The sequence below is a fragment of the Lissotriton helveticus genome, chromosome 1_1, assembly GCF_964261635.1.
Source record: "Lissotriton helveticus chromosome 1_1, aLisHel1.1, whole genome shotgun sequence".
Taxonomy (NCBI): Eukaryota; Metazoa; Chordata; class Amphibia; order Caudata; family Salamandridae; genus Lissotriton; species Lissotriton helveticus.
In genome coordinates, this window is record NC_136057.1 from 1,990,761,353 (window position 1) to 1,990,789,029 (window position 27,677).

The following is a 27,677-nucleotide window of genomic DNA, read 5'->3' on the forward strand; positions in this document are numbered from 1 at the left end:
GGATAGGGCACCCCCGAGCCTTGCTGGAGCCGCGTTGTGCTTGCAACGCGACTCCAGCAATGTGCCGCATTTCCACAGGGGGATACGACACCCATCTGCCCATCCGTGTGCCACGGCATGCCGCATTGTAAATGCGGCGCATAATTGGTGGCGCATGGGTGGTTTTGCATGTCACAAGTGTTCTGGCGCATCCCTGCTGATGTGCAGAGATGCGCCAGACCTTGTAAATCTGACCCCTGGTGTCAAGCATTCCAGCTGTGTATGTGTGTTTGCTATTTAAGTTAGAAGTTCCTTAACCATCAATATGTGAGTTAGGGGCCAGATGTACAGAGCATTTCAGTGAGGTTTTAGACCACATGAATTTTTTATCTACTAAATCTATTTTGCAAGTCACAAAAATCATTCTAACTTGAAACATAGGAAGTGAACTCAATTTTCAATCTCGTATGGGGAGGGCGTGGTGAAAAGGGTGCACCCTCCTAATAATGAGTTGCCACGGTGTCAATGGTTTGAAACCACAAGTGTGTTCACTAAGTATTGATTTGGAAAAAAGATAAGCCAGCCAATGGAAAACTAAGGATAATTTAAAAAGAGGTCAAATGTGGTGGCAAATTATTTTTTCTGTTTTTTTTTTGTGGAACACAAATCTGCCTGGTGCTGCACAAACACAAGTCCTGACCCACACTGCTGAATGCCAATGTGAGAAATTGAGTTGGTTGACTGGGGTGTGAGCCCTGGTCAAGCAAAATCCACAATTCCTGGCTGGGTGAACCACAAAAGTCCCTAAATTAACCTGTTCTCAACCCTGGACAGCTTGGCACAAACAGCAGTCAGGCTAAACTTTGAGGCAATGTGTAAAGTATATGCAGCACACAAACAGCAATAAAGTGAAAACACAACACAAGAAAACGCTCACACCAATATAGAAAAATTTAGTAAATTTCATTAAATTATTTGACACCAGAAAGACAAAAATCGAATCAGTAGATCCTAAGTTATGAATTTTTTAAGTTTTTAGTAATACTAGCACTTAAATCATCAAAGCGCCAACTGTGGACATCGAGTCAAGCACGACCGGGTCAGAGTAAAAGAAAATGACAGACAATGATGGAATGTAGTTAGCGTACAAGAAGTGGATTGGGCCCAGCCAGCGCTAACCTCCAGGACTTAAATGAATTTTCAAGAACATTTTTCTGAGAAGGTAAAGTTCAGTGGGGCAAGGCTGCAGGCGGTGTTGAAGGAGGGAGCGCCATTGTCGTTAGCCTTGGTTCGAAGCATGAGTGAAGATTTTTATGGTCAGACTTAGGGCCTAATTTAAATGCTGGTGATCGGCTTGTGGGAATGCCAGGACAATGGAGAAAAGTACTCTGTTGCCCTGGTGGAAGAACGGCTCGCCAGATTTATAAATGACCGCCAGGCAGAGGGTACTTTATAGAAGCATTTCCAGGAACCACTGTGACGGCGGTTCCTGTCCATACATTTTATTCTGTTCTCCGGTATTGCATCAGCATGATTCAGCACTGTAGTACAGGGTATTTTCTTTTTCTTTCGAAAAAAAGATAGAATGCTCCCCTCACAATGAGAGTCTTCTCCCATGGTGGGGGGAGCATTATAATGTTTTACTGTTCATTGGCGGTAAGAAACAGTAAAAAAATTAGCATGTCAGCCCATCCAAATTGGATGTGCGGACATGTAGCTATTTCTCCAACTGCCCTTACTCCCCAGGGCCGACTGAGAGGATTAATATCAATGGCGACAAAGTAGTCTCTGCCATGATTAACCCTAATGCCCTCCCGCATGTAAATGTGGCAGTTGGATCACTATATTGGCTGAAAGGGAACTCCTTCGCTGTTGCACCAAAGTACCCTCTCCTCCAACATATAAATCAGGGCCTTTGTCTTTTTTTGGGAAGTAAAAAACGTCCAGTTGGATGAGGCAGCACGCTGTTTGCTGAAGACAGTTTCAATGGCTTGGATACTACTTTGGTGAAGGACCACTGAACAGTATTTGCTTCTGCAGAGAAGCTGCCAAGTCGGAAATGCAGGCAGGTAGACGAGCCGGTTGGTTAAGGTCTTCCATTGGTTCACAGAGCAGTTTTAGCCAAAACATTTCGAAATTCTCACTTTTGGATTTTGGCTATCTGAGCACATTTGGCACCACAACCAAGGGTCCAGGAATGGTGGGACTCCACTTGAGGGTTCAGAAGTCACTCAGGCTGGATCCAAGTGCGGGTTCAAGATGGTGGAGCCTTTTATGTCCCTGTGGCTCTAAACAGGAGACCAACAAACTAGCTCTTGGAGCCACTCTGGTAGTCCTGGGTTCAGGTGAAGAAGTAGAGCTCAAACTGCAGGGCTGGCCTCTGAGAGATCAAGGCAGGCTCCAGACAGCAAAGCAGTCCTTCAAGGTACAGCAAAGTAGACTTTCAGAGTGTACAGCACATCACAGCAACAGTCCTCTGAGAGTCCTTCCACAAATCCAGAACATGAACTGAAGAATGGGTCTGAAAGCCCCCGTTTCATACCCAGTGCCTCCTTGAAAGTTGGGAGACATTTCTAGAGGTCTCTACTTTGAAGTGCTGGAAATTCCTGACTCCCCTGCACTGTTTCCAAAGAGGCTGCAGTGCCAATGTGGAGGTCATAAGCCCTTTGTGTGAAGGAGGAGCACAGCCTATTCAGTTGCATGTGGGACTTTGCCCAGCTCCACCTTCCATCCTGCCTGCCAGCAGATAGCCCTTCACCTAATCCATGCATTTCCTAGTTAGAGTGCTACATCATTGCATGACTGTCTGGGAGGAATTCACAAAATGTAATTGCCAGCTTCACCTAGTCATGTAACCTAAGACAGGCTGAGGGCACCAATAGGCAAAGGCAGGAAAAATGCCCACTTTCTAAATGTGGCAAACACAAGATGATGGGTGGAAGATCTTCTGACTAGAAGTGAATGTTTGATTTATTCAGCATTCCGTCCATCATTTGTTGCCATAGCACTTTTCACCCTAAGTGGGATGGGTATGCCCAGACGTGGGTCCTTTGCTCACTGTGCCGCTGGATTCAAGTTTGCCTGGCTGATGAGGAGTGGGCTGGACTGTTCCCATGAGGAACAGGGTAAAGACTGATTTGCAGATGGCTGGGTCCAAACTGTGGTGGCGTAGTAAGCAAAAGAACAATGGATTTAACCCAGATCTCTTGACTGGGGGTGAATGTTTGATTCATTCAGAATTTCATCCATCATTTGTTGCCACAGCAGATTTTGCCCTAAGTTGGACGGGCATGCCCAGACATGGGTACCTGGCTTCCTATACCACTGGAGTCAAGCTAGCCTGGCTGATGAGGGGTGTGACCCCAAATCCGGTCCAACAATGCTTGTTTCCAGTCCAGCTAGAAACTGGCTTGGCAGTTCAGGCTGGACTGTTCCAATAAGGAAAAGGGTCAAGACTGATTTGGATATGACCGGGTGCAAACTGGGGTGGTGTAGTGAGCAAAAGAACTATGGATTTAACCCAGACCTCTTGACTTGGGGGTGAATGTTTGATTCATTCAGCATTCCATCCATCATTTGTTGTCACAGCAGATTTCACCCTAAGTGGGATGGGTATGCCCAGATGTGGCTCCCTTGCTTGGTGTGCCACTGGATTCAAGCTAGCCTGGCTGATGAGGGGGTGTGACCCCGAACCCAGTCCCAGGATGCTTGTTTCTGGTCCAGCTAGAAACTGGCTTGGCAGTTCGGGCTGGACTATTCCAATGAGGGAAAGGGTCAAGACTGATTTTCAAATGACTGGGTCCAAACGGGGGGGTGTCATAGTGAGCAAAAGAAAAATGGATTTTACCCAGATCTCTTGACTAGGGGTGAATGTTTGATTCATTCAACATTCCATTCATCATTTGTTGCCACAACAGATTTTGCCCTAAGTGGGACGGGCATGCCCAGACGTGGGTACCTTGCTTGCTGTGCCACTGGATTCAAGCTAGCCTGGCTGATGAGGGGTGTGATCCCAAAACCGGCCCAACAATGCTTGTTTCCAGTCCAGCTAGAACCTGGCTTGGCAGTTCGGGCTGGTCTGTTCCAATAAGGAAAAGGGTCAAGACTGATTTGGATATGACTGGGTCCAAACTGGGGTGGCGCAGAGAGCAAAAGAACAATGGATTTAACCCAGACCTCTTGACTTGGGGGTGAATGTTTGATTCATTCAGCATTCCATCCATCATTTGTTGTCACAGCAGATTTCACCCTAAGTGGGATGGGTATGCCTAGACATGGGTCCCTCGCTCGCTGTGCCACTGCATTCAAGCTAGCCTGGCTCATTTGAATTTGAATTTTGAGTTATTTGTAAAGCGCGCGTTCACTTGGCAGTTTCTTGGCGCTATAGGATTTCAAACTGTGGGGGAGAGGGAGTTATGGGCTAAATGCTTGCTGAAACAGAAAGGTCATGAGATCTTTGTGGAAGTCTGTATGAGAGGGCGAAGATCTAAGGAAGGGGGGGAGAGAGTTCCAGAAGATGGGGGCCAGCACCGAGAATTTTTGGCCACCGAAACGACTCTTCTTGAACCGGGGAATGATTAGCAGGGATTTGGAGGAAGAACGCAAGTCTCTGGTGGGATTATAGTTGGTTATGGCCGAGTTAATGAAAGCGGGGGCAGTGCCAGTCCGAGCTTGGAAGGTAAGGCAGCCAAGTTTAAAGAGGGCTCTTTGCTTTATTGGGAGCCAATGAAGGGCCATAAGAAGAGGGGAGGAGTGGTGAAATTTTGGTAGGCCATATACCAGGCGAGCTGCCTGGTTCTGCACCAGCTGAAGACGTTGAAGTGCATAGGCCGGGGCGCCGTTGTAGATGATATTACCATAATCAATTTTTGACAGGATCATGGCCATGACGATCAGTTTAAGTGCGGAGGGAAAAAAGAACCGAGATACTTTCCTAATGATGCGTAAAGTAAAAAAAGAGGAGGAAACAACGGAACTTATGTGGGTGTGAAGTGTCAAGTGGTGATTAAGCATGATCCCAAGGGTTTTAACAGAGTGAGAGGGAGAGGGGGGGCCAAAAGAAATAGGCCAGAAAGATGGTGACCAGGGATTGCCACTGCCCCCAGTCAAGATCAACTCCGTCTTATCCGGGTTGAGTTTGAGATGGTTTGCGTTCATCCAACCTCGGATAAACAGGAGGACCGACTGGAAGCTAGAGGCATCTGGTGAGGAAGAGGAAAAATTAAAAATAAGCTGGAGGTCATCAGCATAATTGTAGACTGTGACCTCCATTTGTTGGAGTGCAAAAATAAGGGGAAAAATATAAAGGTTAAATAAAATAGGGGAAAGGGAAGAGCCCTGGGGAACCCCGCACTTCACTCTGCTAGGTAAGGCTGAAAATTCCGCCAAGTGGACCGCCTGTGTGCGCCCCTCCAGGAAAGAATCTATCCAGGCTAGAGCCTGTCCCCCCCTATGCCCGCCGCCTTGACACGGACAAAAGAATGGAGTGGTCCACCGTGTCAAAAGCGGCGGATAGGTCCAAGAGGACCAAGGCTTGGGGGATGTTGGTATCAAGACCTTCCCTGAGTTGGTCCATAACAGAAATTACCACCTTCTCTGTGGAGTGCCGGGGGCGGAAGCCCGCCTGGCAAGGTGCAAGATAGCTGCTGCTCTCAATGAAGGAGCTGAGCACCTGGGTGACATGGGACTCTGCTATTTTTCCCAAATAAGGGAGGAGGGATATGGGGCGGTAATTTGCGGGGCAAGAAGGATCGACGCCAGCTTTTTTTAATATTGGGAAAATTATAGCGGTCTTCAAGGGGGCCGGAACGAGGCCCGACGTGAAACAATTGTTCAAAAGGGCCAGGGCAGGAAATGGGCATGCCAGGAAGAACTGGTTGAGAATACGTGCCGGGGCAATGTCGGCTGGGGAGCCCGACTTGACTCGGCTAAGTAGAGGGGACAGCGATTCTCTGGAGAGTGGAGGAATAGTAGTAAGGGAGCAGTGATTTTCGGGTGGTTGAGGAGAAGTAAAAGTAGGAGGAGGGGGAGGAATGTTGGCTTTAATGAGAATTATCTTGTCAATGAAAAAATCATTGAGCGTATCACATAAGGCCTGGGAGGGGGGGATTTTGGGTGAGGCTCTATCCGACGATGCCAACTCGTGTACAGTAGAAAATATCTCTCGGGACTGGCATTCTGCCGCTAAAATGCGTCCAGAGAAATACTCTGTCTTAGCCGTCAGTATGGAGGTTTTGTATTGGTTGGGTACAATGACAAAGTGTTGACGGCAAATGGGGGAGTAAACTCGTCTCCAGGCTCGTTCAGCCTGTCTTACCTCTAGTTTCTTGCTTTTGAGGTCAGGGCTAAACCATTTGTTGGCCTTATGGGAGCGGTTGATAGCCGTTTGCTTCAAAGGGGCCACATGATCACAGGTGGTAGTGAGCCATCGATTGAGTGTGGCAGTCTGGAAATGAGGGTCTAAGCCCATAATATTGGGGCAGGTGGCAACTAGCGAATTGCAGAGGGAGGGAATATCCATTTTGTTCCAATTCCTAACCCAGATGTTTTTAGGGACAGGAAGGGGTGTTTTTTGGTTCAGATCCATAGAAAAAGCAAGTAGGGAATGATCCGACCAGGGACAAGGCGAAATAATGGGGGAGGAAGATGGAATATTAAGCATCCAAATCTGGTCTAAGATATGGCCGCGGATATGAGTAGGGCTTTGAACATGTTGGATAAAATTAAAGCTAAGGAGTGATTGAGTAAAATCTTTGGAAGTGGAGTCCTCGGCGGGATCATTGGGCCAGTAATTAAAATCGCCCAAAACTATGACCGAGGCGTTATTAATCACCAAGGTGGCCAGTAGGTTCTGAAAGGCGAGGAGGAAGTCAGGGGACGACTGGGGAGGTCGATACGTTAGTATGCATGTGACAGGGTTTTTAAGGAAGGTGGAGCGCGCTACGAGGCAGTCAGCAGCTTGTAGTGTGGGCGAGGCCAGAATCTGAAAATGGAACTCCTTGCGGGCAATCAGAGCTACGCCGCCTCCTGCTTTGCTTCCGGGTCGATCGGCTAGGAGCATGGAATATTCAGGTGGAAGGGAGGCAAGGACGCTGGGCAGGGAGTCGGGCCTGTACCAAGTTTCTGTTAGGAACAGGAGATCTGGGGTTTTCGAATCCAGAAGGTCATACATTTCAGTCTGGTGTTTAACGGCCGATCTCGTATTAAGGAGAAGGGCGGTAGTGGTGGTAATAGGGGGAGAGGGAGTTTGTGTGATAGACAAAGGTGCAGCAATGCCAAGTTTATGGGCATAGGACATAGTAGCTTGATTCAATTGCCAGTTTGCATTTAAAGAACGCAGCTGGTCAGCAGTATACATAAGGGTTTGCCCAGAGTGTTGTGTCCCGTGGCCCGGTCTGGCGCGGACGGGCGCAGACGGGCTTGCCTTAGGCGCGCCTTCGGCGCGCAATTGTCGCGCCCACTGCGCTTGTCCGCTGCGCGACCGGAATGTACACATGATTTATAGAAAGAGGAGGTTGGCGATGGGAGGCGTGGCCTCTTGAAAAAAGGGCGTGGCCTGCGTGGGCGTCGGGAAATGGCGGCAATGGCGAGATCAGCGCGTCAGCGTTAGGCTCCGCTGCGCGAGGATTTTAGGAGGCTGGAAGTGCCCTGAACAGAGAAGGAGTGAGCAGGTAAAAGCACAAGGCAATAAACACTCAAATTTTGTTAAAAGAATGAACAAACAGGCCTACTCCCGGCTTCCGCCTCAGGAGAAATCACTATGGTGAAAGGGGCTTGTATTCAGCGCCTTAAATGTAGTAGGGGCGTGGCCTCTTGAAAAAGGGGCGTGGCCTGCGTGGGCGTCGGGAAATGGCGGCAATGGCGAGATCAGCACGTCAGCGTTAGGCTCCGCTGCGCGAGGATTTTAGGAGGCTGGAAGTGCCCTGAACAGAGAAGGAGTGAGCAGGTAAAAGCACAAGTAGGTGCTCATGAGGGGTGTTACCACAAAACCGGTCCAAATATGCTTGTTTCCAGTCCAGGGAGGACCCGGCTGGACTGTTTGGACTGGACTGCTCCGAAGAGGAACAGGGTCAAGACTGATTTGCATATGGCTGCGTCAAGGATGTTAAGCTGACGCCAACATTCAAACCCAGTTTCAAATCTCCATATTCATTATCTGTAGCCCTTGCCCTACATCCTCTCCCATGAGGATGCCACATCATCTCCCTAGCCTCGGCCTCAGTTTCAAATTTTGCTTTTCAAATTTTTCTTTTTTGGGTGCAGTTTTATATAGTACCAACACCACCCAAAGGTATTGGAGTGCTTAATATTAAAACCAGTTACATGTTTTATGCAGTTTTATACAGAGCCAACACCACCTGAAACTATTCGAACGCTTTGTATTAGCACCAGTTAATTTTCACGAGGACACCGTAAATGTAGGCAAATCACTAAATCTCCCGTGGCAGCTTGCATTTGCTGTTGGTTGCCCGTCAGACTCCTGCAATTGCTGCTTACCCAAGCTGAACTCCCTTTGTACAGATCCTCTCTTCCACCAGATTCCCCTCGTCTCCTGGTTCTGCTTTTCACATTTGTTTTTTGTGCAGTTTTATGTTGCACCAATACCACCTGAAGGTATTGGAGTGCTTTACTTATGCACCGTATTGTAAGCAGGGGAAACCCAATCAACCCTTGTAGGCTTGGGCACTGTATGGTTAAGGTCAAGGTGTGCTACAAGGGACTATATTTCAACAAAAGTTAGACTTAGTCGTGAGTTGTACGAAAGTAACACACTCAAGAGAATCCACAGGATATCAAACTTAATTATGCATTAGAAGGAAATCAGTGGAAGGATAAAAATGGAGCACACAGAGATGAAAGTTTCAAAACGATATATATTTACTCAAATAATCGGGAAGACAGAAATATGGAATCAATCAAAGCAATAGTTATGAACAGAGGTAGACAATAGTTTCACTGCAATTCATAACAAAAAACATCAACTCCTGGTGGATTTAACAGACAACCAAAATTAATTGATAAAAAGTGGTCGTATGTTGGTGCCAAGGCAACGTGACTGGATGGATGGATGAAGTGTCGACGTTTCGGTCTAGAGGGCAATCGTCATGTAGACCATCATCAGGACAGAATATTTCATTACAGAAAAAACTCCCTTAGAAATGAGAAAACTGTGGCCACATTAGTTGGATGACAGTAGGGCACGATATTCGAACGAAAACTTTAGTTTGGAAAAACAGACCACATCAGTTGGCCGATTCTCAAGGGGCTCTCTAGTGGAGCAGCGTTATACACTCGTTCTTAGAAAAGAGAAATCTGTGGCCACATTAGTTGGATGACAGTAGGGCACGATAGTCAAAAGAAAACTTGAATTTGGGAAAACGGACCACATCAGTTGGCCGATTCTCAAGAAGCACTCTAGTGGGGCAGCGTTATACACTCGTTTTATAGACGGTCTCAAGGGTCGCGTCCTTTATCAGCATGTAGAGGTCACTGACAAATCTACATGCTGATACAGGACGCGACCCTTGAGACCGTCTATAAAACGAGTGTATAACGCTGCCCCACTAGAGTGCTTCTTGAGAATCGGCCAACTGATGTGGTCCGTTTTTCCAAACTAAAGTTTTCATTCGACTATCGTGCCCTACTGTCATCCAACTAATGTGGCCACAGTTTTCTCTTTTCTAAGAACGAGTGTATAACGCTGCTCCACTAGAGAGCCCCTTGAGAATCGGCCAACTGATGTGGTCCGTTTTTCCAAACTAAAGTTTTCATTCGAATATCGTGCCCTACTGTCATCCAACTAATGTGGCCACAGTTTTCTCATTTCTTTTTTTTTAGTTCAAAAGATTTTTATTAGGAGCTGCAAAGAGAATCAACAGTACAGGAATAGTCGGTTCAGTACGAATAGTTACAGTCACATGGCTAGGAATACAGAAAGTTGGTACCAATAATGCAATTGAGTCCATAAAACAATGAGTCCAACATGATACATAAAATACCCCTTAAAATGACCACATACATTCCGATGATAACTGGTGTCATGTAAAGCCTGACCTTGATGGAGGTAGGCACCACCCCACTATCGCAGAGGCTACATAAGATGAACATTTACGTATCCCAAACCTGTAGCACATGTGGGAGCTGGAGTCATCACTCTGTGGTTAAGAAAGTACAAAAACATAGACTGGCTAACAATCAGAATGAAACATTGTGTGCTGACGCGCTTTAGGACCTTGTAGGCAAGATTCAAGGAGGTTTGTAAGCATCAAAATGAGCGTCCAGCGAGGACCAGATTTTCCTCGATGGGGGTCTCCACGGAGTGGAGGTCAAGGATATATTGTCAGCACCTCTCAAGTACGATACCCAGTTCAACCAGTGAGGAAAGGAGGCTTTGCTCGTGCTTTTCCAGTTGTTAAGTATGATTTTAACCCCAGCCGTCAGCAGCAGGTCCAGTAGGGCTTTATCGTTTTCATTGAGAGAGACTGCTTTGGCAAAACCTAGTACAAGCGACGAGAATTCTCTTGGTAGAGTAATATGGAGGACTTCCTTCACGAAACCAAAGATCTTGTCCCAATACGAGATAACACTGGGGCATTTGAAGACTAAGTGCTCCAGATCTCCTCCCACCCCTGAGCAGTTCCAACACGTGTCATCGTCCTTGATTTTGTGAAGAAACAACCTCCTGGGAGTCCAGAATGCTTTATGCAGAAGCCAGAACTTGGTTTGAGACAGTGTAGGACATATTTTGTGGCGGGTGGTGGATTCCCACGTTCTGGCCCAAATTGTGTCCGAGTTCGGTACGGAGGAGAATGAGTCCCAGTATCGATGGATGGGTGCATTTAGGGAGGACGCTTGCGGACGCATCAATTTGTACAAGCTAGAGACTTGGTGTCCTTGTTTGTTAAGGGAGGGGAATAAATCTAGGAGGGAGGGAGTGGCAGCATTCAGATTAGCCTTTGTTAGAGCTACTTTAATGTGTAGGAAGTTATAAAATTCAATATTATTGAGGTGGAACTTAACCTGAATTTCTTTAAAGGTTAGGGGTAGCGCGTTTCCGACGAGTTGGTGGGGGAATATGACGCCCTTGTCTATCCAGGCGTGGTAATTGAGGGGTCTCCCTTTGTATGTGATGGTTGAGTTGTGCCATAAAGACTCCCACTGTGAGTTTCGGAATTGATGTGGTAAATATTTACTGACTTTTAAGAGAGCCATTTTCGTGTTTTTGAAGATTAGACCTGGACCTAGGTTGGGGCTGGGTTTGACAGTGAGTAGGACGCTGGGGCTGAGCCCCTTCAGCATCGCTTTTTCTACAGATAGCCAAACTGGGCTATAGTCCGGTTGGGAGGATATCCAGTAGGACCCCTGTTTTGCTAAGAAGGCTATTTGGTATATTTTAAAATCCGCCAGATTAACTCCTCCCAGTTTCTTATCCAATCGAAGTTTTTTTAAGCTAATTCTCGCTTTTTTGCCCTGCCATAGAAAAGTCGAGATGTGTTTATCTACTTTAGCATGGAATTCTTTGGAGAGGACGAGTGGGAGCATCGTGACGAGGTAGTTAACCATGGGTGATATCATCATTTTTATAGTTTCGATACGGCCCCACCAGGTGATGAAACGGGGTGACCAGCCGTCCAGCAAATTTTTGATTTTGTTCAGGATTTTGTTTTCGTTATGTTTAAGGGTACTCAATAACTCATCCGTGAATTCGATTCCCAAATATTTAATCACTCCTGTTTGCCAGAGAAGGCCGGAGTCGCCCAACACCTCTTTCGAAGTGTGGACATTTAGAGGTTTTACTTCGGATTTATCCCTATTTAATTTGTATCCGGAGAGGGAGGAGTATCTGTCTATCGAGGTCATTAGGGCAGCAATGGAGGTAGTAGGGTTTTCGGTCGCAATCAAGATATCGTCTGCATATGCAGCTAACTTGACTCGCGTGTCCCCAAAGGAGATACCCGCGATGTCTCTGTTAAATTTGATGTCTGTAATGAGGGGCTCAAGGGCTAAGAGAAAGAGTGCTGGAGAGAGAGGGCAGCCCTGTCTTGTACCTTGGTAGAGACGGAACGGTTCCGAGAGGGTGCCGTTTATAGCTATCCTGGCCGAAGGTGCAGAGTAGAGGGCCATCACCATCCTGGTGTAGGTATCGCCCAGGTTGAAGGCGTACATACACTGGCGCAGAAAGGACCATGAAACCTTGTCAAATGCCTTTTCCGCGTCCAAGGTTATTGCTACCATTGGCGCGGAAGAGGATTTTGCCTTTTCCAGGATGTGGCATAGTAGTCTAGTGTTGTCGTTGGACGTCCTGTTCTTTAGGAAGCCAACCTGCGAGGGGCTAATTACTTTGTGGAGAATGGAGTTTAGTCTGCTCGCCAAGATTTTAGCATAAATCTTGCAGTCCAGATTTATCAAGGATATGGGACGGTAATTTTTAGTGAGTAGTGGATCCTTCCCCTCTTTTGGCAGAACTATTATTGTGGCTTCGCTCATTGATGGAGAAACACCGCCATTGTTTGCAGTGGAGTTAAAGAGTTTTAGGAGTGGGGGGCTAATTTGGTCCGCAAAGGCCTTAAAAAAGGGTGCAGTGAAGCCGTCTGGGCCGGGGGCTTTATTGTTCTTCAGGGTGTTAATCGCTGTTTTGATTTCCGAACCAGAGATTGGGGAGTCCAGATGGGATTTGTCAGATTCCGAGATTTTCGGGAGGTGGAGTGAAGAGAGGTAATTTGCGCAGGCATTTTCATCTAGTATCTTGTCATTTTTGTATAGGTCTTCATAGAATTTTTTAAAAGTGTCAAGGATGTTAGATTGTTTGGTGTGTGTGACGTTGCCTGAGTCTTTAATGGACGATATGGTAGTCAGTTTCTGTTTGTGTTTGAGATAGGAGGCCAACAGTTTCCCTGCTTTGTTGCCCTCGCACAGTTTCAGGGCCTTGAATCGGTTAACCCATACCCCCGCCCGTTTGCTGGTGATGGTGTTATATTCATATTTTTTCTTGGTCAAATTATCAAAGACGGAAGAGTCAAGCGGGTTGGATTTGTGTTGGGTTTCGAGTGTGGTAATCTGCTGCTCTAGATCTACTAGCTCTTTATTGAGAGTCTTGTTTACCCTTGCCCTGATTGTGATGATGGTCCCTCGGATTGTGGCCTTCAGAGCATCCCACAGGGTGGTAGGTGTAGTGTCGGGGGTGTCATTTAAAGAGAGATAATCCTCAATGGCCTCCGATATTAATAATTTGTTTGTGGGATCTGCAAGTGTTTCGTCATTGAATCGCCATCTCCTAGGTGGTAAAATCGATCTGGAGCCAGCTAGTTTGGTTCTGATGCATGCGTGATCAGAGACTAATTTGGGGGCTATCTCTGTCTCCTCTATAAGGTGTGTGAAGGGGCTTGAAACTAATATGAAGTCGATACGTGAATAGGAATTGTGAGGTGCAGAGTAAAACGTGTAGTCCCTACCGTCTGGATTTTGTAAGCGCCACGAGTCTTTCAGGTGGTATCTGTCACATATGCGAAGGAGGGCGTCATGTGATCGGGAAGGGTGGAAGGCACATTTGGATTGCCTATCGAGGATCGGGTCCAGGGGGAGATTAAAGTCACCTCCCACTATCAACAGATCATCAGTAGGGATAGGTTCTAGGGACTGTGAGACCGATTCCCAGAAATCTGGGTCGTCTGCGTTTGGGCCGTATATATTTAGAACATGAATAGGGTCATCTTCCCTGAGAAGATTAGTAATGGACAGCCGGCCTACTTCGTCGTGGGAGTGTGAGATTAGAGTAAGGTTTGCTTTTTTCGCTAAGATGGTAATAACCCCTCCTTTTTTGTGGGAAGCTGGTGAGGACAGGATGTGTGATGCCCAATGAATATTAAGGAAACGTAGGTCTTCCTCGGACAATTTGGATTCTTGCAACAAAATAATGTCACCCTTTGATTTGGTGATATAATCAAGAATTTTCCTCCTTTTTACCGGATGGTTTAGGCCCTTAACATTGAGAGAGACTATTGTGAGGTCGTCGGCCAACGAGTTTATCTTAGCCATTGGGGATGAGGAACGTCGTTGAGATAGTGCGCTGTGATCTAAGGCAGGCAGTGGATGAAACCCCCGGCTGCACAACATGTGGGACAATGTGTGGACTCATAGTGGACTGTAAAAAAATACAATTGACATTTGTGACATAGGTAACCTTAAGAACAAAACAGCATAGAACGTACAGAAAGGACATTAGGGCTCTTTGGACCCTTACAGCTCCCTTTTCTCCCCTTCCTACCCCCCCCCCCCTACTCCCCACCCCCACCCTCTGTCCCTCCCCCCCTCCCCCCCAAAACGTACATCGGGAGTGCGACGGCAGACCCGTGCAAGGCGGAGTTAAGGGATACATAGAAGATATCTAGAAGCTTCCAGTCTTAAAATAAAACACTGTTGGTATAAAGCATGAGAAATGTACAACAGTCAACTAGTACAACCATCCCTGACGGTGAGTTGAGATGTCCTCGAACTTACCCTTGAGCCTGGGCGGAATGAATAACTCCATAAATCCAATAATCTATACTCTAGAAATTCAAAACATTGTAACTGTCCTGTGTTGGTCAGCACATAGGAGCATTTTCTGATCTATAAGGAACAATATTGTTACATCAAAGTAGCCTATAACATGAAGAAATAACGTACTTGAGGAGAACCCGTATTAATAATAATGCATGGGGCACAGTTTTCTCATTTCTAAGGGAGTTTTTTCTGCAATGAAATATTCTGTCCTGATGATGGTCTACATGACGATTGCCCTCTAGACCGAAACATCGACACTTCATCCATCATCATCCATTCATCCAGTCACGTTGCCTTGGCACCAACATACGACCACTTTTTATCAATTAATTTTGGTTGTCTGTTAAATCCACCAGGAGTTGATGTTTTTTGTTATGAATTGCAGTGAAACTATTGTCTACCTCTGTTCATAACTATTGCTTTGATTGATTCCATATTTCTGTCTTCCCGATTATTTGAGTAAATATATATCGTTTTGAAACTTTCATCTCTGTGTGCTCCATTTTTATCCTTCCACTGATTTCCTTCTAATGCATAATTAAGTTTGATATCCTGTGGATTCTCTTGAGTGTGTTACTTATGCACCAGATACTTTGTTTAAGCAAATTTAAATAGCAGCAAACACCACTCGGAGGTATTGGAGTGCTTTACATTACCACCAGTTACTTTACACAAGGACACATTCATTTTTGTGGGCACGGGAGATTATGTGATTTGTCCAGAATCAAGGATCTTAAGCCAATGTGAAACTCAAACCCAGTTTCCCAGTTCCATAATGGCAGCTCTGACTCATATGCCACATCATCTCCCAAGATGATGCCACGTCGTCTCCCTAGCCTCGGCGTCAGTTACACAGTGTGTGATTATGGGAAAAATCACTTAATCTCCCTGTGGCTGCACGCATTTGCTTTTGTTTGCCCAGCCACCTCCCTCTTCGCTGCTTGCCCCGCTGAACTCCGTTGTACAGATTCCCTGCTCCACTGACTCTGTTTTTCAAATTTGTTTGTGCAGTTTGATGTAGTGCCAACACCATCTGAAGATATTGGAGTGCTTTCCATTAGAACCAGTCACCTTTTTCATGCATTTTATATAGCGCAAACACCACCCGAAGGTATTGTAGTACTTTACATTAGCACCTGTTACTTTTATTGGGCAGTTTTATCTAGAGTCAACACCACCCGATGCTATTGGAGTGCTATAAAATTAGCACAAGTTACTTTGCATAAGAACACATTCATTTTTGTAGGTGCTGCAAGATTAAAGTGATTTGCCCAAAATCAAGGATGTTAAGCTGATGCTGGGACTCGAACATGGGTTACTAGCACCATAGTCGGCTACTCTAGTCCTTATACCACATTCTCTCCCAAAAGCACGTCTTATCCTCTACCTAGCCTCGACTTCAGTCCCACATTTTGTGATTACAGATAAATCACATAACCACCCAGGTTTAAACACCACAATGATTGGCAAAGCCAGTAGATTTCGCTTTTAACGTCTTGGCTAGACAAAGCATGCGCTGCTCGGCTAGACAGCACATGCTTAGTCTAGAACAGATCAGTTGTGCTCTATCTGTGGGCTTACAAGCCACCCATCTCCTACCATTGGTAAACTTCAGCGTTTATCTCATTTCCTTTGATGCCATTCGTCGCGGCATGGGGGTGTTATGCCCTCTTCTTGTGTTTGGCCCTCCCATATCTCGCGGACCAAGTTCATGTCTCCTCACACTGCTCCTGGTTTGTGCAGCTATTTTTTCTTTGTTTTCAAGCACTCCATGAGAGTACTTGTGTTTTCAGGCCGTCTCCCTTGTACACATACGCAGATACCACTAAAGTGCACATAAAATAATGCATTTCTTAAAAACTTGTTAAAACACAAAAGCACATTTTTTTGCGCAATAAGATGGTATTGGAGCACTCACTCCTTCCTCTATATTGCCATAGCGTGAACGGGAACCAATGGTATTGGGCAGTGTAAGTGGTCACCAGTTACATTCCTCAATGACACATTCATTTTTGTCGCTGATACTGATTCAGTTAAGGTATTTTCCCCCCCTGCTTTCTCCCATCCTCATCCGTCGTTGCTTGTCCATCTACCTATCCATTCATGCTTCGCAGCTTGACCCTTCCATCAACTACCTCCCTTGTCACTGCTGCTTTTATTATTATAATTTTTTTGCCTGAACTGATGCTATTGGAGCACCTGTTGCATCCTCCTCCTTGCCCTAATGCTAACATCAGCCAATGGTATTGGAGTGCTTACCAGTTACATTACACAATGACACATTCATTGTTGTATGCGGGTGAATCGTAATTGATTTACCCAGAATCACAAAACTGTTCAGCTGACCCGAAGATTCGAACCTGCTTCCCTAGTTCACCTGTCGACAGCTCTGGCCAGTATGCCACACCCTCGTTTTACTTCAAAGCTTCTGAATTGTTTATCACTATCACTTCCCCATTTTTGAGCAAGACCCATCAGCTGTTGGCCCTTTTTTTTTGTTGCTGTTTTTTATATCGCAAGCACAACACAAAGGCATTGAGTGCTTTTCATGAGCACCAGTTACATTACACAAGTACACATTCCTTGTCAATGTGAGTGTCTTTTAGCCATGTGGTTTAGCAGGACATCTGCTATTTAGCATGGTTGAAAGTCACCAAAAAAAAGCATTATGATGCGGCAAGCGCTCGCCACGTAAATGCGTAATATCGCTTTTTGTGTTAGGAGCGGCAAAACAATAAACTCAAAATGGTGAGTCGGCTGAACATTTGGATATGACCGGGTGCAAACTGGGGTGGTGTAGTGGGCTTTTGGTGACTTTCAGCCATGCTGAACAGCATAAGTGCTGCTAAAGGACATTCACATTGATAAGTCCAAGAGCTTGGCATTTTGCCAAGACCTATTGGCTTTGCCACAGCTTGTTTCACATTTCACTCTGAGGGGGAGTTAGTGGCAGAAGCCCTACTGCAAACTTTCATACTCCAAGGCTCACTGTGAAAACGTGAGTGGGGTACTGCCACCTTATCAGTGTGTAAGCATTGTGTTGCATGGTATTCAGTTCTTATTTTTTTTAAAAGGTGATCATAAGGTAGTGAATTTTGGTGCTGTTATGCGAAGCAGTCTGCCATGATTGTTAAATTAAATATGTGAGAAAAATTATAGTAACTTATTGAAATTCATGTGGCTGCAAAGCAGCAGAGCTCTCCTCCTAGTTTTCAAGTTGCTAAGGAAAAAGCTGACAGCTAAATTAATGGTGGGCTGCTTGTGATATGTCCTCAAATGAACCAATACATTTGAAGAAAAACACTGGAATGCAGTAAAGAGCCCATAAGGGCAAGGTTTGAGTATCATATTGCTGCTATTATTATTATTATTATTATTATTATTAGTGAGCTTGTAAAGCGCCATGGTTACTCCAACTGGAGTGTCCCCGCGCTAGGACAAACAGAGCCCTAACAGCCACCCCAACTGCCACACACGCGGGCCTCCAACTAAGTGGAACCCGACCACTTCATTCCTCCATAGGAGGAGCGGAACAGCAAAGTCTTCAATTTTTTGCGAAACAAGGACTCCAACTCAGTTGTCCTAAGATCCACTGGAAGCTCATTCCAGGCCTTGGCCGCCAAAAAACCAAATGATCTTCCGCCAAGTCGCGCCTTGCGCACCCTGGGCACACTTACTCTTGCACTCCCCAATGATCTTAGATACAGAGCAGGCTGGTGAGCTTTCAGGAGAGGCCTTAACAAACGAGGCCCCCTCTCCCCAAGAATCCTGTGACTAATGCAAAGAGCCTTAAAGGTAACTCTAGCCCGAATAGGAAGCCAATGCAGTACCTTTAGGGCTTCTCCCACCGATGCCCTCCTAGGTATATTCAGGAAGAGCCGGCCCGCGCCATTTTGGACTTTCTACAAGATGTTCGGATTTTTAGCCATTACCCCCATATACAGGACATTGCAATAGTCAAGGCGAGATGTCACCAACGCCTGTACAATTGACCTTTTAGCATCTAGCGGGAGAAAGTCCAAGATCTTGCGTATCACCCTCAGAATGCCAAAGTAGGCCCGGCCACGGCTGATATTTGCGAAGAGAATGAAAGACCATCGTCGAACCATACTCCCAGATTTTTTACCTTGTCTTTCGGCACTGGACAAGAACCCAGTGCTACGGGCCACCAGAGCTGTCTCCAGAGAGAAGGCTGTTTTCCCACCACCATCACCTCTGTCTTCCCTGCATTAAGCTGAAGACAGCTCAGTCTCTTCCAATCCACAAGATCCCCTAAGCAGGCTCTAAAATCGGCAGCTCTTTCGGGTTCCTTGTGTTCCAGAGTAACAACTAGCTGAGCGTCATCAGCATATGACACCAGCTGAATTCCATATTTCAGGACAATAACTGCAAGTGGGCGCATATAGATATTAAAAAGGGTTGGGCTAAGAGTCGAACCCTGAGGCACCCCCTGATTTAGAGGGCAGGTTCTGGAACTAAAAGGATGTTGCAAAACTTAGAAGGATCTATTTGCCAGAAAATTCTTCACCAAGGTCCACTTAATACCTCCGACCCGGCCTCCCTTAGCCTTTCTAATAGAAGGCCACGTGAGACCGTGTCAAACGTGGTGCTCAAGTCCAGCAGAATCAAGGCCGCAGTCCTACCCTCATCAGCCGCAGCCCGCAAAACTTTGGTCACCAGCAAGAGAGCGGACTCGGCACCATGCAGAGTCCTGAACCCAGAATGAGTATCATGCAGGAACCGCCTCTCTTCCAAAAACTTAGAGAGATTTCCATTCAGATGATTCTCAGCAATTTTTGCTACATAAAGAAGAAAAGATATAGGTCTCAACTTTTCAGGAAGCGCAAGTTCCAATGAAGGTTTTTTCAGCAACGGAACCACCATAGCATGTTTCCAATTGCTAGGAACCTGACCAGTTTGAAATGACAAGTTCAAAAGCGAGGTGTAGACAGGGGCAATACTTTTCTTTCCCAGCAGCAGAAATGTAGGTGGGATTGGGTCTGAAGGAGACCCAGATTTAACCACTTCCATAAGCCTGCTAGCATTTACAATTGCAAATCGTTATTGCAATCTGTTTTTTTACTTCACTAATTTGGACTCGGTGCTTGTCATAAAATATGGATTTGAATTTGCATAGGTATGTTGTATATTTGCAAAAGAGATGCAGTATTCACTAACCCAAATGTAAGAGAAGAAAAAGTTTCAAGATGCTCTCAGTTGTTTGTGGAATAAACCTTGTTATCACAGTTACATAATCATATTGTGAAATGTTAGAAGCCGCACTAATTGTATAGCACTCTTATTCTTCTCGTTTCTTATAGTTGCCGATTCTCGCATCATCTGTGGTGAGCCTTTATTTCCTTGAGCTCACGGATGTCTTCAAACCGGTGCACTCCGGATTCAGCTGCTATGACCGGAGCCTCAGCATGCCGTACATTGAGCCCACTCAGGAGTCCATCCCATTCCTCATGCTGCTCAGCCTGGCGTTTGCTGGACCTGCAGCCACGGTAGGCTTCCCTTGGCATCTTAATTCTCTTTCCTGAATAGTAACTTGAAATGTATATAGCGGTTTGTACTAACAATGGTTTTTCTCGAGGGGGGGCTGACGGGACAAGTGCCCCAGCACTAGCTTTCTTGCCCCCCCTCCCTTGCGCCCCGCCACCACAGCTTTTGACTAAGGAGAGATAGTTGTATTTATAGCTTAGATTTTTACCCGGTGCTTGCAAATTGAGAGAGTCCACAGATTAACAAATATTAGAACAATTGCTGAGAAATATTTGAAAATGTTGATTCTAAATAAAATATGGATACTAGTAAATTATGTTAAAGTGACTAGGGATCATGTTTCAGAAAATTGGGGGTGCATTGAAGACCCAGTAATCTCCTTTTTTCAAAAGTCATGTGGAATACGTAATAAATTGAAGACTTAAGATTGAGCAGACATATAGGGTACAGTTATATGTAGAGGGGCAGATGGCTTTTTTTTAATTAAAAAGAAGCGGGAAAAGGATGTTGTGAACTAAATGGTTCAGTTTAGTCTTTTCTATAATGAATGTTTTATATTTTTTGATTTAGATTGTTTTTAACATGAAACTATTGTCCTGAAGAAGGTGACGATCTTTTTCACCGAACCGCCGCATCGACAGTTTTTCTTCTTATAACACAAATTGTTTTATTATGTATTGTATTGATTTTTAATATGTATGATGAAGTTTTTACTAAAACAGATTAGTTGATAAATAAAATAAGATATACAATCCATTCCTTTGCCAACTGTTGCCCTCATTGCACTCTGCTGATCTTATTAATTTAGAAATATACAACATTTTGATATATAAGGGTTATATTGTGTACATGTAAATTTGTTAATTTGTTTTGACTCTATGCTATACCTAACATACCGGTTATCAATATAGCAGCTTTAGAATAGATGACCGTTTGAGATTGTTTCCTTATAAAACAAGGAAAAGGGACTCTTGTTTTTGTGGAATACAAACCCATTCCCTTTTCCTAAAAAGGGTTCCTCCCAATACTTTTTGATCCTTTCCAAGCACAGAGAAACAGACACCTTACCACACACATTCTTTTGTCTAAATACATTTCAGTGCTTGCTTAAAATGTTTAGGTCTAACTTTGGATGTATGTGTGTATACTTCGATAAATACACAGAAAAATATAGATATATAGACACACGCAAAGTTAGATTTAAACGTGTTAAGGATATAAATATATATATATATATATATATACACACACACGCACACACACACACACGCACACACACACACACACACACATGACCTTTGCAAGTGGCCCCATCACTTTTATCTTTGGCCCAATGTGTGACCCCATTCAGATTCATTTCTAGAGACACCATTGGTTGGACATTGATATTTACAAGTGCTATAAGTAACAGAATGTACTATTTAATATTACCAATTTGTAGTCCTCAGTGTGCCAAACTCGGGGGATGGATGGTTGAATTTGCCATGAGGCGACTGGAATTTATAACCCATGTTTTACCAGTGGTGAGCTCGCTGAGCCGTCCTGCTGGCAATTAAAATCTTTCTATATGTAAATGGGTCTATTCTGTTTCGTGACTTTTATTAAAAAGAAAACACATTGTTTTGATCTGATTAAAAATAGTGATAAATTGAATAAAAACTCACTTTCTGATTTTCAAATGTTCTCCCTCAGAACTGTAATTTCTATATTTAAACAGTATCAAAAGGGCCTTAAACTAGGGCAAGATCTTTCCCTCCAGGACCTCAGAACCTACAGATGCTTGACATACCTGTTATAGGCTGACAGTGTTGTGTATGGGATTTATGATGATGAATTTGTTAAATCAAACGATTCTACAACTAAAATCTCATATTAATCTCTAACATCGATTTTGTGATTTAAATTCAGTTAAACTGTGTGAGCATATTGAAAAAATAAATAAAGATTCAAAGATTCTATAATATTACCTAATTAATACTTAACGTTTAGCAACAGAAAAATAATGACTGGGATTTAGGGATGGTCCAAAGCATATTAGGCCTGTGTGAAATGTATTTATTACTTTTCAGACCTGTCCAAAATTATTCCTAAATACAAAACTTTCACAGTATATGGAGACAATCTTTAACTATGTTGCTAATGTTTTATTTCACAAATGATTTGATAAATATCTTTTTGAATCCATAGCCTTTTAAAGTCATAAAATACCTCTCAAACCTTAGGGCGTGGTTGTGGGGTTTTGGAGTATAGTATTGCGTTGGGCTGTGGAAAAAAAGAAAACATTTGATTTGAGGAAAGCTTGAATTAATCTCATCTAGTGGTAATTATTCTGGGCAATACCATGCACTCATGCTCCGCAGCTCACAATACCATCTGGACAGAGCCAAAGATTATGCAAAGTTGGTTCTGTGATACAGGTATCTTGTGCCCTTCACCAAAGATTCCCGTGGAAAATAGGAACAGCAATTTCTGACTCTCCTTTGATGTATCTACACAAAAACTAACATAACAAAACTAAAGTAAATGTAATGTTTGTCTGACAAATTTCACAAAAATCCATAAATGATGCCAAAGTTATTAGTAAATCATTTGTTTTAACCTCCTATTTATTTCCACCACGTTTTCATAGCTGCATGTTATTTGACATATCAAAACAAGACTTTTTATTTTATTTTTTTATTTAGAAAGTTTTCTATAGCACAAACATGACCACCAAGGGTATCAGAGCACTTTACAGTTAAATACATCGGTAAGGATGTAAGAGGTAGAAAACAGCATGTACAAAGAACAAAGTTAACAGTCTTGTAGGGCTAGGTGCCTTGGAAAGTGGCAAAAAGGACTTTGAAAAAGAGCAGCCAGTCAGGGAGAATTTAAAAACAAAAATGCCAATTGGAGAGGGTAGCCAGGGTTGTGGTGTACACTGAGTCACTGTGTGGTGTTACACAAGCACTAGTCCTAATCCCACCGCTGCCACCAATGTTAAACCGTTGTCTCTTGTTGGCAGGGGTATGTACCCTAGCCCAAGTAGGGAACATCGTTTCCGACAGGGTAGCTTGGCTCAAAGCAGGTAGGCTGAACGCAGGAGGCAATGTGTAAAGTATTTGTGCAAAACACCCCAACAGTAACACAGTAAATCACACGCAAAAGGGACACAACACCGGTTTTATTGTAGAAATAAAGTTATCCTTATCCAAAAATTATCCAAGATCAAAAACTATGACGAGTAAATTCCATGTATAGTGAAAAGTTTCCAATATGTAATGTCTCTGGGGAGATTGCCACCACTACCTGGTAGTATTTGTCTCTTGGGGGGAAGTACTGGAGCAAGCAAAACAAAACAGTTCCCCAAATGCAGTAGAATAGACGCTGTCCACATTTTGGGGCACAGTTCACGATATCCAGGACAAAGGAAAGTCTCAAGCAGGCTGTACCGGATGCCCAGGTCGAGTGGACAAGCAGGCTTGTCTGTCGCTCTTTGCACTGTTCATCGGTAGGAGCACGTTTGTAATGACTTGAGGCAAGAGATGCAGAATTAATTGGCCCCAGCTGGCAGGCTACCGAATTAAGTTAACCCCCCTCTGGGCAGACCCACTAGCACATGAACTCAGTCCCCAGCAGGCCCGCTATCAGGTGTGCAGAGAGTCCCGGTCCCTCAACAGATGCGCAATATTATCTAGAGTCCCCGGCAGCTTAATCCAGTCCCAGCTGCCAAATTGCACAGTCCGCGGCTTGCCTGCCCGTAGCAGTTGAAGCCACCTGCTCGGGATGTTACCTGGCGCTGGTGCAAGGCTCCTCTGGTCTCGCCAGACATCCTGGGCGAAGGCGGCTGCCCACGCAGCCCTGGTCCCACAGATCACCTCAAGCACAGCAGCGGATCGGGAGATCGGTGACTGCTTTCTCTTCTGGTGTCTCGGCAGGGCCCCTCTTCGCTTGATAAGGACGTCATCGGAGCACACCTCAGTGGAATCCCGGATGCCAGGCAACTCCCCACGCTGGCGCCAACCCCAGTGCAGCTCCTGTTTGGACGTCAGCGGGGCCAGCCCAGGGTTCCCGAGGCTACCGGGCCCGCAGCGGTGATTTTGAGGTGACCCCCAGAAGCGGTTATGATGCGCTTTCGCTTGGGGCTGCAGCGGTGATTTTGGGAGTGATTTAGAGGCACTTGCTCAACGCAGGGCTGCCGCAATGAAATTGGGAGCACTTTACATAAGGCTTTAGTTCAGGCCTGCGGCGGTGACATTGGCGGCCCTTTCACTCACCAGTCACCTGCGCCAGCAGCAGTGACGATCAGGCAGCTTCTGGCGAGGTTCACCGCTCCAGGGCTTCTCAGCAGGGCAGAGTATGAGAAAGTCCCAAATTAGGTGCAGAGGCACGGGCCCAGGGCAGCAGGGACGGCTTTGAAAAGTCACAGGCACAGCGTTGCAGGGAGTAAGTCCTGGTAATCGCTATTGTTTCAAAAGGCAGTCCTTAAGATGTTATGGAGACACACTGGGGATGTTCCTTCAGTCTCCTTTGCAGGATCAGCAGGCAGTAGGGCAGCTCCGCAAATAGGGGCAGCAGCTCCAGGGAGCAGTCAGCCCCCTCACACGGGCCAACCCTCGTGGCGCAGCAGTCCGCACTCCAGCAGAGACTCCTCCAGGTCCAGTAGTGTAACAAGGATGTGTGGCCAGAACCCTCTCTATTATACCCTAAGGTCAGGTGACTGGGAGGGGCGGCACTTTCTGGAAGAATCTAGAGGGTTCGAAATCTCTGGAAAAATCCAGGAGGTTCTGGTGTGTTCCCTTTCTTTCCTACCTGTCTTTAAACCGGGACAAAAAGCTACAGTTGCAAAAATTCCCAGACTGTGCAGACTATGAGTATGAAGATGGAGGGTAGGCCTCACTGCAGTAGCAGGGCCTATGGCTGCTACACTAGTGTCACCATGCTTTTAAGGGAGAGCACCTGCACCTCAGCACTGTTTAGCAGTGGTAAGGGGCCCAGAATCCTAAGTCCAACAAAAATGTGGGGTCCAGTGGCAGGCAAAGAGGGCAAAGAATGTAGGGGAAGACCACCCTATGGCTGACAGGTCTAACAATGCTTCTGAGAGATCTCAGATGGTTGGGGTGTCCAAGGGAGGTAGAGAATCTTCACAATCTTTCCGCAAGTCTTACATTCCGTCTTTCAGCATTAAGACATGTTCTGTTTCCCCACCGCTGTTTTGCGGGTCTGGTTCCTGGGGAGGCTTGGGGGCTACCTCCACCACCTTGGGTTAGTAGGGACTTTGGCGGCCATCTTTGAGCGGTCTAGCGCTCGGGGGTATTCCCAGCCGCCTACTTAAGGCGTCAGAATTCCGTGGCCAGCCTGGTAAAGGTGACCATGCGGTGTGAGAGCTGCATAGCGCGATTGAGCGCGACTGAGCGCACCTAGAGCGCTGCATAGGAATATTTTTTAAAAACCTGTTTTCTATCTGCGTTTGTTTTATTTAATTTCCCCTGATTTTACCTGGCGCTGTGTTTTGGCCCTTACTTGCACCATAATTGTTCTGTTTCCCCACCGCTGTTTTGCGGGTCCGGTTCCCGGGGAGGCTTGGGCGCTACCTCCACCACCTTGGGTTAGGAGGGACTTTGGCGGCCATCTTTGAGCAGTCTAGCGCTGGGGGGTATACCCAGCCGCCTACTTAAGACGCTCTTCACAGCGCGCAGCGGTGACGCGCAGCGGGAGCGCCATCGCTGCGCCTGAGTCGTGCCAGAGTCCTGCCCGTCTGCGCTCGTCAGCGTCTCGGAGGCGTATGGAGGCGGCCTCTGGCTCTTTTTAGTATTTTTTTGGTAGGCGTTGCCTCTTCGTTGGAATGATTTCCTACTCTTCTTCTGAGCTCTTGGCTTTGCGTAAGTACCCCTCGTCTTGCCATCATATATTTCCGGGAGGGCGTGTTCTTAAGAGAGGTTGCGTGGGTTGTGGCTGGCGTCTTTCGAGCAACGGCATCAACCGGCCGGCCGTTTCACCTGCTCTAAATGAGTGCCTTCTTCTCAACACAAGATCTCTTGGCAGACACTCCCTCGATATCTGGAATCTACTGACGGAGTCTAAACCACCTTGTCTGTTTCTTACTGAGACATGGCTTGGAGAAGGCTCAGGTCCTGATCTAGCTAACGCTTTCCCTCCCGACTATATCATATTTAGGAAGGATAGAGTGATAGGCAGAGGAGGGGGGGTCGCCTTAGTTGTTAATAGATTATTCTCCTGTACTACCTTCCCGATTGATAATATCCCTAACTGTGAGGCCCTTGGTTTCACTCTTACGTTGTCATCTCATCAAACGGTCGTCGGGATTTTACTCTATAGAGCACCTGGTCCTTTGGGCCCCTTCTTTGACGATTTGCAGGCGGCACTTTCTGTGCCTTGTCTTAAATCAGACCACTGTATTCTATTGGGTGATCTGAACATTCATATGGATAATAACATCGACCCTGATGCTCCTAAGTTGCGGGACATTACTTCGCCTTTAGGGCTGGTTCCCTATATTATATGGCCAACTCATAATAAGGGCCACACCATTGATCAAGTTTTTTCTACAAAACCGATTAGTGTGTCCACGCCACTACCCGTTTTGTGGTCTGATCATTTTTTAATAAAGTTTACTATACCCCTCATTTCTGTGACTGCTTCGAGAGCACTGAAAGACCAGAGAGGAATTACACGAGCTTTTCACCAGGTCTCCGCCGAAATGGTGTCTGATGCGCTTTGTCGTCATCCCTGCTTATTTTCTGGCAGTTTGGAGGAAAACCTTGAATCGGTACATAAGTGTGACTGTTATCTTTGAGGAGCTAGCCCCAGGGAAGCCGGCTAAGTCTGCCGATAGGCGTGCTTCGGCCCCGTGGTTTACTTCATCCTTGGGTGCGATGCGGCAGGAGTGTAAGAAAGCCGAAAGGGCCTGGAGACGTCTGTACGACCCTCATCTCAAGGCTAGCTATAGAGATGCCATTAAGCTATATCACAGGCACATCAATGCAGGAAAAAAAGTTTACCTTGAGCGTAGAATAGATGATTCAGAGAGCACCAGTAAAGAGATATTTAGGATAGTCAAGGAGTTTACTTCTCCCTCCATTGGTGCTCCCTCCCATACGCACACTGAAGTCTGGATTAGCCAGTTAGCGGACTTTTTCGTGAACAAAATCAAAGCTATTCACGATTCCTTTAGCCATTTATGCCTTACGCCAGTGTCGGGTTTTACATCTAGTTTGTCCACAGCTGGAACTGAGGAAGGCCCATTTCTGTCGGAATTTCCAGTGATGTCTCCCACGGTCTCTCTTGGCCTTTTGTCTCGGCTTAAGTCCGGCTCTCCGCTTGACCCTTGCCCGGAGAAATGTTTGAGGAAAGTAGCGCCGGCTTTAAATGTGCAGCTCAATCCTCTGCTTAATGCTTCATTGAGCACTGGTGTTGTCCCCCATGTGTGGAAGCATGCATTGATTCTTCCACTGATCAAGAAGACTAATCTTGATCCTCTTATCCATGCTAACTACAGGCCTATCTCTCTCCTCCCTGCTCTGGCTAAGGTGACCGAGAAGTACGTGCATAGCTCCATTTCCAACTTCATTGAGAGTAATAACATCCTTCATGACTCTCAATCGGGCTTTCGCATGAATCTTAGTACAGAGACCGCCCTTCTCGAGGTCACC

At 45.7% G+C, this 27,677-nt stretch overlaps 1 protein-coding gene across 1 annotated transcript in view; it reads left to right on the plus strand.

The window, feature by feature from the left end:
• The window catches only part of PLPPR4 (phospholipid phosphatase related 4), a 300,445-nt gene that overhangs the window by 100,027 nt on the left and 172,741 nt on the right, over positions 1–27,677 (plus strand). The window contains exon 2 of the mRNA XM_078644269.1: positions 19,842–20,027. Coding sequence (XP_078500395.1) covers positions 19,842–20,027 — 186 coding nt within the window. The remainder of the gene's footprint in view (positions 1–19,841; positions 20,028–27,677) is intronic.